This window comes from Carex rostrata, chromosome 19 (assembly GCF_964058835.1).
Source record: "Carex rostrata chromosome 19, lpCarRost1.2, whole genome shotgun sequence".
Taxonomy (NCBI): Eukaryota; Viridiplantae; Streptophyta; class Magnoliopsida; order Poales; family Cyperaceae; genus Carex; species Carex rostrata.
This window is the reverse complement of record NC_135936.1, coordinates 1213251-1227084: the sequence shown is the minus strand read 5'-3', so window position 1 is coordinate 1227084 and position 13834 is coordinate 1213251. Positions and strand designations below refer to the sequence as shown.

Sequence of the window (13834 nt, the reverse complement as noted above, 5' to 3'; positions counted from 1 at the left end):
CATGTAGAGCCAGAGACGGGACACTTGTTCCCTTAACTCAATTTTTTTTCAACAAGCGCTTCTATTTAATTATATGATTTTCTAAAAAATTGTTAAGATATACTTAAAACATGAAAAAATTTACGCTTTAACTTGATTTTTTTTCTCAAAATATACTTCTATTTCTATACTCTTCTCAGATTTTTTTTTTACAAATACTTCATATTCAAAATAATTATATAATTTGCCTCACACCAACAGAAAGCCGATTTTATTTATTTATATCCAAAAATTAAATCAAATTACAAAAAATAACCGAAGCACCGTTGAAATTCGAAAATTACCCAATCCGGTTACCCAGTAATCGGATTTTTTTTTCCGGTTACCCAATTCCCGGAATTGGAAAAAATGTCCGGTTATTGGATAACCGGAAATATGGTTTTGGTCCGGTTATCCAATAACCGGTTTTTTTTTTTTTTTTTTTTAACTCATTTTTTTTAACTCATTTTTTTATAGCCATATTTATATGTATATGTATATGTATATGTATATGTATATGTATATGTATACGTATATGTATATGTTTTTCTATAATTTTAAATTTCAGATTTGATTTACAAATTTTTTTTGTGTAAATTTGATAAATCTAAATACGAATTTTTTGGTGTATATGATCTCTCCATTTCCGACAGTAATGGACACATTCATTAGCGTAGGTTGAATAAAAAATGGATTATGTCCAGTTTGGAAGTATGAAAATCATCCACACCAATCACTAACCATCCAATATGAGAAAATAAAAATTCAGCAAGTTTGGAGGAAAAATGGTTGATTTGACGGTTGTATAAGATCCGGAAAATTTCATTGTTGCTTTCTAAAAATGGTTCACTGTTTTGCATCCCACTTTTGTAATGCATCTCCAAACCATACATTTAAAAAATCTCCAAAAACAGTGAATATAATTAAATACGTTTTTATAAAATAAAATTCGTATTTAGATTTATCAAATTTACACAAAAAAAAATTTGTAAATCAAATCTGAAATTTAAAATTATAGAAAAATATACATACACATATACATATACATATACATATACATATACATATACATATACATATACATACACATATACATATAAAATAAAATTCGTATTTAGATTTATCAAATTTACACAAAAAAAACTTATAAATCAAATCTGAAATTTAAAATTATAGAAAAATATACATACATACATACATACATACATACATACATATACATATACATACACATACACATACACATACACATACACATACACATACACATACACATACACATACACATATACATATACATATAAAATAAAATTCGTATTTAGATTTACCAAATTTACACAAAAAAAATTTGTAAATCAAATCTGAAATTTAAAATTATAAAAAAATATACATACACATATACATATACATATAAAATAAAATTCGTATTTAGATTTATCAAATTTACACAAAAAAAATTTGTAAATCAAATCTGAAATTTAAAATTATGAAAAATATACATATACATATACATATAAAAAATGAGTTTAAAAAAAAAAAAAACCGGTTATTGGATAACCAGATCGAAACCATAATTCCGGTTATCCAATAACAAGACATTTTTTCCAATTCCGGGAATTGGGTAACCGGAAAAAAAAAAAAAAAAAGAATCCGGTTACCCAGATTTAATTAATATTTGTTAATTATCATGTATGATAATTGAGGAGGGTTCAAATGCCTCCATTTTGTGTGCCTCCACCATGCCTTCATTTTTAAAAACTTTAATAACTCAAAATTTAAAAAACTTAAAAGTCAAAATAAAATTGTTAGATGTGATCTATATTATTTTCTCTGTGCTCATAAAAAATTATCACATTTCAATTTTGTTCTTATGTGAATCAATAAATTGAAAAATCAAAGTCTAGAAATTATTCATATTAGTACGTTTTTTACAAGCTCTTGATGACATCCGAAACAAAATTGAAATGCCATAATTTTTTACACATAGATAAAATGACGTAGATCATATTCAACGATTTTAGTTTAACTTTTAAGTTTTACATTTTGAGTTATTAAAGTTTTTAAAAATAGAGGCATGATGGAGGCACAAAAAATAAAGACATTTGAACCCTCCTCGTGATAAATATACAAAATAGATTTTATCCATACACTTATCCCATAAACTAACAAGATAAAATTCTTATCCATATCCCGTTATGGCCTTATCAAATACAACATGAATCGGATAAAAAAATAATAGAGTTTGATTGACACCTTACTCTTCTTTAGACAAACGGCAAAGCACCGTGCATCTCTCCACTTTCCTCCTGGTGCAAGTACGGTTGCTGCATGTCTCCTTGGTTGCCTTCAGAGCAAGCAAATAATTATAAGCCCATAATGGCAGTGGCCCATGAATGCAACCTTTCATCTCTAAACCTTGCGAAATATGACTTTTTACAACGTGGGTGCCTACCATTAACTAATATTCTCTTCCTAGCTCCTTTCTGTGCTCTCCATAATCTGTTCCACTAGAAATGGGATCAGTGATCCATCGCTGACCATCACTCCCTGCAGATTAGGAGCAATAAGATCTTAATGCATGTACCCGAATAGATTTTGTGCGACTCTCAATTATAAGGCAATATACACTGCGCCTTGATCGAGTTTGACTAATTGGATATTGCTAGCTCTAAAACTACCAATAATTTATGTAACTTCTTTTTTAAAAGGAAAACGAGATAGCAATTTCTTCCACTTCCATCGACCTTGGCACGTTATATATATAGGCCAGAATGCCAGATACACGAGGCATTTTTATTGCAAAAATTTAACATGAATAAGGTTAGCGTGCTATACATGGTTGACATGCCATATTACTCTTTTAAAAATTTATTAGATATGTTTCGATAGCAAATTTAAATTGTTGAAACTGATATACTCCACGAGTGATGCATTTACATACAAAGATTATATATATATTTTTTAATTAATTTAAGTATAAAGTCAAGTGGTAAAAAAAATAAAGATTTATAAGTTAATTTTAATGCATTTATTTTTTATTTATTTCTTACCACTTGATTTTATACTCTGACCTATGTGATATCTCTTTATGCAAGTGTGAATATATAGCTTGAAGTTGGCCCATTTCCTGTTGAAGGGGGGCTTTATATAGCCTGACCTCCATCCTATAAACCGCACCACGTTGAGCAGTTTTAAAGGATGTCGTGAGATCGTGGGGTTGTCATAACCGACTTGTGAACGGTTATGTCACATAAAGGCGGCATTTTGCTATCCGGGGCCAAATAGGCTTTTGGCTCGGTCCACATGTCTCGTGTTGTATGAGGCCTTCTAATATTGCGGTTTGGGCTAAGTCATAGGTTTTTTATTCTTATCCCGGGTTTAGTGTGGGAAAAATAGCACGGCGGAGCCGGCTCTGTCACGGAACGACACAGCACGTGTTATTGTTCTGTTCCGTGACCACCCCTTGACATTTTGGTCAGGGCACGCGAAAAATCCGGTCACGGCACGGCACGTAATCACGCGAGTCACGTGTAATTAGGACCGTTAGGTCTTAATTAAATGGTGAATCTTGAAGAAACTAACTTAAATTATGAAAAAATAGTTAAACGTGATTAGTTACGTTTGGACACGGCACGACACGGATCACTGTTCACTTGATCACAGCACGACACAGTACGAGACCAAAGTCACGGCGTGTTAGTCACAGCACGACACGGCATGTTTTTTTCACTCTATCCGAGTTAGCCTTTCAACGAGGTCTGAATTCTGATCTTATTCATGGCCTATGTTAGCATCTAAAAGGCCTTAAAAACATGGCCTTATCAACAACAAATCACTATGCTACAGGTAGGCTAGCCTTTTCCATTTACATCGTATGCACAATAGCGTCTTTTTGAAGTTTAAAACTTAACCATCTCCATTGTTAATTTGGAAATAAATCTACTGTGATTCCAAAGAATCGCAGGGACTCTGCGATTTCACATTCACCCTTTTCTTTGCTTTGAGATTTGTACAGAGAAAATAACTGTTTCCGAGATTCGTATATTTAAAAAAATAAATAGTGAGATCTGAAATCGCAGGAACAGACCGCCACAGGAGATTTGATTGAATGGTAGTAGGTAACCCAAGGAAATGTTGCGGTACCACTCACAAATATATGTAGTCCCTTTCTATTTTCTAATTTCATGTTATTTAATATAAAGACAGATCTTAAGCGTCGTACTTAATTAACTGCTATAAATTATTATTTTGCATTTAATAAAGGGGTGCCTGAGCGGCTGAGCCCTGAGGAAATAATTGGTGCCGTCTATTCGCTATCAGCAGTACGGCCTGGTCATGCGGTAGCTATTTTATATTCACTAACTGACAAGTGACAAAAGGTAACATAAACCTTTTCAAAAAAAAAAAAATTTAACACATGACGACTAGGGGTGGCAACGAACCGAACCGAACCGAACTTACCTTAGGTTTGAGTTTGGTTTGAATTAATTTCGAACCGAACCTGGTTTGATTCGTTTCAAACCGAACCCATTTCGAACCGAACCCATTTCGAACTACACATTTTTCGAATCGAACCCGAATCGAATCACGAACTAAATTATTTTTTAGCAGTCCTAGTTATACCGGTAGTTTATACATTAATTTTTTCTCGCGGGACAATTCACATGGCTTCCTTTTACCGGTATGAACTATGAAATGAGTGTTTTTAATTTGAAAATTTGTTCATGAAAAAATACACCAGAGACGGTTTTCCTGGTATGAACTATGAGAGACGACCGAAGAGAGAGGAGAGGCAGTCATCTAGGCCGGAGAGACAGCCAGTCGCCGAGAGCGTCAGCTAGATTTTAGAGCTAGAGGGAGAGTAAGTTAGGAAGAGGTGGAGAGAGAACTAGGTTATTAAGATTTGAGAGCGAGGAAGTGTCGGCTAAGTTAAATTATGACTCTCTATCTTGAATTTTAATTTCATCAGGTAAATGGACGACCGATGTTATTATGAGATTCGAACCATAAAAATAATCAAACCCATTTCGATCGAACCAGGCTAGGTTTGGGTTTGGTTTGAATTAATTCCGAACCGAACCTGGTTTGGTTCGTTTCAATTCGAACCCATTTCGAATCGAATTAAACTCGAATCAAACCCGAATCAAACCCGAATCGAATCACGAACCTCGAATTTTTTTGCCAGCCCTAATGACGATCACACGGGCATATTTTATGGGGGTTTTGATAAATAAAAAACACAATATTTATACTACATAAAATGAACAGTGAGCTCAATTGCGCATATTATTCAAATTTTAATGAAAGGTCAAATACAGATATATCCTAAGAAAATTAATTGGTCAATACAAAAAAATTTATACAGACAAGCATAGTCACAAGATTCGTGAAATTATTAGTTTTTTTGGTGATGTCGAACTGAACGCTGAATTATTCAGTTGACTGGACTTTGACCGAATTAAACCTGAATAATTCGCAAATCCCAAATTTCCCGAATTATTGGTGAATTTTTTCCGAAATTTTTCTAGAACATTTTTTTTTTGCTCTCTTGCAGGACTGAAATCACTTGTCTGGATAATTCCGAATCATTTCCAAATTAAACGCGAATTATTTCCGAATCACAAACTTTTGACCTCATCTCACCGAACCCGAATAATTCATTTATCACTATGCAGATAAGTGTTGCATATAGGGTGAAAAGAAAAATGGGAGACATGAGTATGACCCCAGACATTCCATCACACTTACACGTCAATGGCACAACGCATCCATCACGTATCGGCTATAATTATTGCAGGGAAAATAGATCCATTTTTTTTTTCTTCAATTTGAGCCGTCTAGTTGAAACACCCTCATTTAGAATGGTGCATAAAGAAAGATAAGACATTGCACGTAAAGAAAGATAAGACATTGTAAAAAAAAATATTTCCTCTATATTCTGATTTTGGGTGGTAAAAATCGTTGAATTTGTACACATAATGCACCTCCTCTTTCTTCCTCTCTCTCCTTCCAATTTTGTTGCCTTGGAGCAAGTTAACAAGGTCCAATTAGGTTAAATTTGCCCTCCTCTTTCCTCCACTCCCATTACGTAACCTCTTCTGAAATATAATCTCAAAGCAATCGCATTGGAATACCTTATATTTTGCTGGTGCAATCTATTGTTTTTTTTTTTATGAGAGAAATCTATTGTTTTTGTTGGAAAAATATTAACTAACCAACTAGTTTTAAATCTGAATTTTAATCACTAAATAAATAACAATTATATTAAAAAATATAATCAAGAATATAATTAAAACTTTATTACCCGGAGCTGCAAAATGCGGACCTAAGGCAACTTCCTGTTCTAAGCTCAGGAATAATCGGTTAAGATTGCCCCAAGTTATGCCGGTATTCCTCTGCCTGCGGGCGCATCCGTGGTAGAGGTTGATGTAGCTTCTTTCAACAATGATAGTAGAATAATATATTTTCTATAAAGAAAATATTTGTTTGTGGGAGAATAGAAATTGAATTTATGAATTATAGAGCTAATAGGAAGAGCAAGAGAATGTGAATTGTTGATTAGATTATTGGATGATAAGCTCTTCAAGTATTATGCATTATTTATAGGCAAATAACATTAACACAATAAGTTTGTGCATTCATGACAATTAAGATAATATTCATTCTAATATTATCCTTTTTCATATTAAGAAAATAAACGGTCAAACATTTATGAATGAATGATGGACACAAGCTCAAACGGGAAAAAGCAATGAATTGCATATCAATATGCTTATAATAATTCATTTTCTTTGCCTATAACTGATATTATTAAATATTTAGTATTGAGACCATGGACACAGCTCATGCCTCATATCTAATATATACTTCATTTGATATTCTGTGGCGGTAAACAATGAACTTTTATGTAGACATTGGATCAATGAAATTACTTTACAAATAGCTCTATAATACATAAAGTTAAAAACTATTAATATTAAAATAAATATTATTTAAATTTTGAGTTTTAAAATAAATTTCTAACAGTTTTTAACTATGAATGCAAGCTGTCTATTAAATATGGGTATTGTCGGAAAATGTAAGAGATGAGGAGTGTAAGTGTTCTTTGCCCCCGAGTCCCAAGACCAAACGAACCTCGAATAAAAGAAATCAATCAAGAGCCCGCTAAATCTTGCAGCAAGTGATCTGGCATTTCCAGAAAGCCCAAAAGGCCCAATAAGGAAAGCAGATATTCCAAGAAAAATCTCGCGGCATGGCCGGATCCCAAGTTACCGGCGGTGAATAGGTAGGTGAAAGTGTTTTCTGACATGCGAGGGGGAGCGAAGAGAGACGCAATCCCGAGACCGAGAGTAATGCTCCTGCTATTTTGTGTTTTTATGCCCTTTTAGCTGTTTGGTTTCAGTTATTTACAAATACCATTGCTATATGCATTTTCATCCTAGTGTTGATGCCATTTGTAACAAATTATCAGAGTTTGCGTTGTTCTTTTCTTTTCTTTCATGAAGTACTGATGATGAACAGAAGGTAGTAGCTGCAAAGAAAGGGAACATGCTGTCCGCATCGGCAACAGTCAGTTTGTATATGAATATTAATGCATTTTTGTATCTCTGACCCTCCACAGTCATACAAGGCTATCCAAAAAAATATGATGACATATCTATTTAGTAAGATTGGAATAGATACTAGAATATAGAAAGAAAATACTCCAACCAATTTATAGCCATACTTCCATGGAAAGGTAGGTTGCATTCTTCTGACTCCCCACTTGAAGACAAGGGAGGTGCACATGCTTAATTGTAAAGCCATACATCTCCTTGAAGTATTCTACCACTGATTTCATGTTCATCTGGCCATCTATGGAGAAACTATTTAAGATAAGAGGGGCAGGGAGGGAGATAGTAGAGAGAGGGAGACAGAGAAAAGTGAATAGTTAGTTGAAATATATTAATGGGAAATAAAGAAATTGGAACTTGGGAATTGGAAATACATACATGAGTTCATGGTTTGGTCGGGATGTCAGACCAAAGATTCGGTACGTGACCCTCAAATTTCCTCTGTAACCTCAACTTTCACTCCTCTCAGAGCTCTCTTTATCTGATTGATAAAAAATCAATAAGAACTCAAGTTTAACCTTTCTGTAACAGCACAAAAAAAAAAACTCGGTTAAAGAAGTGTTATCAAGACATTACCTTGATTCAATCAATGCATCAGATAATGGGCTGGATATCACATCCTTCCCTAATATATGTGCTACAAATTCGTCACTGGAAGGGGTTCGATGAAGGCAGTGGATGACATGTCTGGAGAAGAAAAACAAAATACTTGAGCAAAAGTTTCAAAAAGACGCATGTAAACTTCCAATAGTACTTGTTATTCAAATACTCAAAAGGGTAAATCTACATATAATAAATTTTATAGTTCAATACAGAAAGGTTAATTTGTAGAAACCAAAACAGGATTGACAGAAGCTTAAAGTTTTACTCGAGCAATTTATCAAAAGACTTCAAACTAGTACACATGCAGACTCAATAAACTGGAAAACACACAAGTTACATAAAAGACCACAATGAACTGTATCTCACAATAATAATTGACCTAAAATTTTTAAATTCTGTAGCATGAGCACAACCATGTTATTCATTCAAGAAGAAATTTGCTCAGCTTGCTGTTGTATAATGAGAAATAACAGACATGTTTTTTTTCATTATTAAAATTAAATTGAGAAAATTAATTTCACTTATTATGTCAATATAGTCTATTATGTAGGTTCAAAGGTAATGCAGTAAAGTTACATTAGCAATAACTGTTTACGAGACTAATTAAACTTAGAGAAATGAGGCAATCTTTTATTCATAACTGATGAACTTTTAATTGAACAACCTTATTACATAAAGGCGGATTTTGGTTAATTGAGAACTTAGAAGTACAAATAAAGTTCTTTGAAATTTTTGGGAGACGAAATATTTGATTTCGTAGTTCTACAATGGCAAACAAGAAAATCCACCAGTATTAAATTGCCTAAAGTCATAATGAAAATCAGTGCCGGTTTTGAAGAAACGTTACAAATACGAAAATACAGAAGACTTTAATGTATAGAAATTGTGTTAAATCAGACAAGAAACTAGTAGTTAGATCACCTGTCCCAAACAAAAAACACACCTTGCCTCAAGCAAAGAGCATCACCACATTCGTACCTTTCCTAAGACGCTCGGCTCGCATCTAGCAAAGCTCGCCTCAAACCCTACAATCTCTCTCAGAGCCTTTCTTATGACCTCCTTTGCAAGTTTATAGCAATCTGGGGAAGTTGCACCTTTCTCCACACACCTCATTGCATCTCTCACCAAGTCATGGTACCGCATACTCACAGAGTTCTCATAACAGCTCTCCTGTCCTGGATCCTGCAACTCCGGGTCAGGTCCCATCTTGGATATCCGGGTCCACCTTTTGGTAATGCAGTGATCCGGCAAGAGAATGACGCCTGTTAAGAAAAACACTGCCAGCACATGCCTGCATAGGATTCCAGAGAGAGAGAATTTGTTGCAATTGCACCATGCCTTCTTCTCTGCTGGGCTGAAGAACACAGTATACCGGTAATGGGTATGGGTTGTCTCCCCCACCCGCTCCACTGAGTACTTGCCGTAGGGCCCGTCCTGGATCTTTACTGGGTAGTGATGCAGTGACTCCACCAGTTCAGATTGGAAAATTTCAAAGGTTTCTTTTGTATAGGCACTAGCAGCTTGCTTTTCCATGATCATGTCTGTTTTCAAAACTGGCTCGGGGTGCAAAACAGTACTTTCACACTGAGCTTCCTTTTCACATCTAGATTCCATCAACTCATCAACCTTGATAAGGAAATTGGTTAAAGAAACCTTACTGGTACCAAAGTGGCCCCGGCACAATCTGTTGATGCTTTCTGGTCGCTTAATGGTAGAGAGCTCTGCAAAGAAAGAAGTTGTCAGATGGGCCGGAACCCACTTGTTGCGAATCCCATATAAAAAACCTAGCCACTCATTTTCTCTCAGGTCATACTTATCCACAAGCGATCTCCAACAAACTTCAAATATGTCAACAGTATCCGGCTCATTTACACAGCTCTTTATCTCCTCATGCAATGTCGGGAACTTGAAATACAGATCAGACAACTTGTTCTTGCACCTGGAGAAAATCCGCCATCTACAAAACCGGTGGTATGTTTGCGGAAAAACCGCTGCAACTGCACTTGCAAGTGAGCTTCCTTGATCAGTGGTTACTGATATTGGGTGTCTTTTACCCATAGCACTTAACCAGGTCTCAAAAATCCATCCAAAACCAGACTCAGTCTTATCCAAAATCAATGCATAGCCAAAGACAACCATTTCACCATGCTGGTTTGCACCTGAGAAAAGTGCAAGAGGAGGCATATTGTCGTTTTGCATATAAGTTGTGTCAAAGGTGAGAGCATCACCAAAATAAGTGTACAAAACCCTGGCTTTTGCATCGATCCAAACAACATTTGTGACGCAATTTGTAGAATCCGCCTGGATTGCATAGAAAAACCCCTTATTCTTCAATTGCATTCTTTTAAAGTAGTCTAGTAGAGTCCGTGCGTCACCATCCTCGCCAAAAACCTTCCTTCTCATCTCATTTAAAAGGTTTTGCTTTTGTATGTACTTACTCGAGAGACAGTGCAGTTGGAGCTCACGAACCCGATCCGGGCTCACTACCACGTGAGTATGCTCCGAGACAAGTTTATTGACAACCCATTTCTCCGGTCCACGGCGTACCACTTCCATCAAGGCAGGGCACCCATCCCGAATTGAAAGTCGCTTCCTTTTCTTCTTAGCTGTCAATTCAGGAGTGGTTTTCTTCTTGTGGTGGCCTTCTTTTAGGCAAACAAACCGTTTCATGACTAGCACTTCGACTCCTTTCCTGCGCTCAGTGCGGGACCGTGCCACTCTGATACCAAACCCTAGTTTTTGCGCATATGCATTGTAGAAGGCTCGTGCAGCTGAGTCAGAGTCAAACTCCATGCCCAGGTACGGTTGTTGGTATTGTGACTTGCCATCAATTTCAGAAGAAATTGGATCATTGGAGTTGGAGATACGGGTAGCGAAATTGCTAGATTGCTCCGCTTCGAGACCTGTGAGGTCGTCGATTGAATGGCCTTCTTCACTTGACGAATAGTCCATTTAGTTGGAACTAAATAGCAAGAATGAAAAAAATTAAAGCTACACAGGTACTTGTGAATAGAAGGGACTAGGTTTTACAAGAGCGGGGATTCCGGTCTGGAAGAAGTGAAGAGAGACTGATCTGGGAGAGGGGTCTGGTCCGAATTTGGAGGAGAAGAGAGAGTACCTGACTCAAGCAAATTACAACGGACGGTCCAGAACCGTTATTTTAACTATGGCGCGAATCTCAAAACGAATCCCCATAGTTTCTATGAGTGTTGTAAATAACGATATGCGGTCGTCGGACAGACATGATACCTTCAAGCGATTAATTGAGAATAATTGTTTAATTAGTCAGAAAAATCTATGATAGTTTTGTCATCATCAACGACTAATCGACCGATTAATCGGTCTAAACAGACGTTTTCACAACACTGGTTTTCATAGCACCGAATTTACTTTAGCTCAACTGAAATTAATCTGAATCGTCCGTTTGTAATTTTCTTGAATCAGATTCCTGAGAGGATACGGATTCGGCGAATAGAGTATGTATAGCTAAATAATGTTTTGAAATTTAAGATCTTTTGGTTGTTCAACCAGAAGGAATTAAGTTTCTTTAAAACTTTTTTAACCTTTTTAACTGTTTATTCTGCTAAACACTAATTTTTAGTTTTTTTAGTGTGGATTAAGATTATCTCCTTTGAATTTTTTTTTACTCATATCTTAATCTCCTTTTCAAATTTTAAGGCATTTCTACCCTTTTTTTTAATTTTTCTAATTTTTATTAATAAATTAAGACAACCGAACATCAATTCCGTAAATTAAATTTTAATTTTAATTGTATTACTGAACAGTCTCTGAATCATGTCATAAAAATATTCCTATGTTTCAAACCATCACAATTCACAAGGTAAAAATATAAAAATAACTTCCGACTGTAATAAATAATTTGAATTTTTTTTTAAATGATGATTACCGGCCATCAATTTAATTATTAAATAAAAAAATCTTTATTATTTTTAATATGAGATATACATAGGAAAGCAACATTCAAATATCTCCTGCCACATATAAGACAGCTAAAATTATAATTTGAGAGCCAAAAGTTGAAGAATGTATAGTATTTTTGTTTCTATCGTTATAAGTATATGAAAATATCTTAAGTTAGCAATTTTCATAGGCGTTCGGAAGCTTAATTATAACACTCATTCTCAAAATCTGGAAGATTTTTTTCCCATTCTACTTTCTTATTGTTTGCGGAAAAAATAAAATATATTTCAATCTCTATTTTTTTCTCAAAAGTTGGAGCTCGCGACTTCTCATTTTTTTGTCTTCTTCTCTCAAAATTCTGTTTAATTGCAATAGCAAAACAAAGGGTTTATATGATTTTTTGAGTGAGTCTATGGCACTATGCATATTACGATTTGTTACCGTGCTACGGCTCTATATTCGAGTTTTCAAATCCTAACGGTCGATCCGAACCGTTCATCTTGTTCTCCATATTAATATGTGTTTGGATACCAAATTTTACATTTTTTGAAATTTTTTTACTATTTTTTTAGATTTATTGAAAATCACTGTTTTTGGATGGTCCAGAATTTTCAGATCAAGTGATTTTCTAAATATGTAAAAAAATAGTAAACAAATTTCAAAAAATGTAAAATTTGGTCTCCAAACACATATTAATATGGAGAACAAGATGAACGGTTCGGATCGACCGTTAGGATTTGAAAACTCGAATATAGAGCCGTAGCACGATAACAACCCGTGATATGCATAGTACCATTGACTCACTCTGATTTTTTTCCTTCTAGGCATATAAACTATTTTTTTTATTGTTTCCTTTTTTCAAACTTTTGTTTAATCACAATCAATAATCATTAATTATACCTATAAAATATTTATTCAGACTACTAAACTTTACTAAACAAGCACAATTTAATAATGTAATAAAACAATCACAACTTAAACAAGCCCAAAGACTAAAATTAATTAAACAAACACAACTTAATTAATAATACAAGAAATTAATTAAACAAGCATAATTAAACTTAATATAGTTTAAACAAGCTCATTTAATTTGTTTGAGAATACATATATACAATTATATTGATCATAATCAATTATTAGCCTCAATACATTTAATATAGTTTAATTTTAGTATTACATCTTCTATTAAAAGAAAAAAAAAATCAACATCCTAATAAATTTCTCATGTATTTGTCGAACACCTGTATTATAAAAATTTTCATGAGTTAAATACCTTTGCTTTTGACAAATTAAAATTTCCATACCCATATTAAATTTTCTCATTTTCACAAAATTCACATGCTGACGGACATACCCTAAATGTATATGTTCAAGGATGTATTCAAGTCATTGTTTCAAGAACAAAGTTATTTTTACAAATACTGATACACCTATTATTAGAAAATAATGACAAAATTCATTTATGTAAAAATTTAATTTATATATGAAACGTTTCATGTTAGTGGAAAGTACAATACAGCGTGTAAAATATATAAGGACAAATATAATTATATGAAATTAATCTACTTTCAAGTTAGGAGAAAAATAATAAATACGAAAAATATTGAGAATATCCAATAAAAAAAACTATAATGAAAGATGAATGGAAACTATCATTATTATAATTTGTATGGGCACAC

General features: G+C 34.0%; 1 protein-coding gene across 3 annotated transcripts; it reads right to left on the bottom strand.

Moving 5' to 3' along the window:
- Positions 1-7550: 7550 nt before the first annotated feature.
- LOC144572057 (protein FAR1-RELATED SEQUENCE 5-like) lies at positions 7551-11310 on the bottom strand. Of its 3 annotated transcripts, none has more exons than XM_078321467.1 (4): positions 9156-11310; positions 8208-8318; positions 8010-8112; positions 7551-7883 (listed from the first exon to the last, which is right to left on the bottom strand). In XM_078321467.1, exon 1 carries the CDS (start codon positions 11184-11186, stop codon positions 9198-9200), a length of 1989 nt encoding a protein of 662 aa, XP_078177593.1. In that variant the 5' UTR covers positions 11187-11310; the 3' UTR covers positions 7551-7883; positions 8010-8112; positions 8208-8318; positions 9156-9197. The 3 variants fall into 3 exon arrangements, with proteins under 3 accessions (XP_078177593.1, XP_078177592.1, XP_078177594.1); XM_078321466.1 differs by having other exon boundaries at positions 9213-11309; XM_078321468.1 differs by lacking the exons at positions 7551-7883; positions 8010-8112; positions 8208-8318 and adding an exon at positions 8962-9036.
- Between the last annotated feature and the right edge of the window lie 2524 nt (positions 11311-13834).

What these genes read in the sequence shown, in the direction of transcription:
- LOC144572057 (XM_078321466.1), bottom strand. Translation starts at nt 11,186, where the DNA reads ATGGACTATTCGTCAAGTGAAGAAGGCCATTCAATCGACGACCTCACA. An exon ending in AGCCGAGCGTCTTAGGAAAG is followed by an intron (nt 8,319 to 9,212) that starts GTACGAATGTGG and finishes TTTCTTCTCCAG; the next exon opens with ACATGTCATCCACTGCCTTC.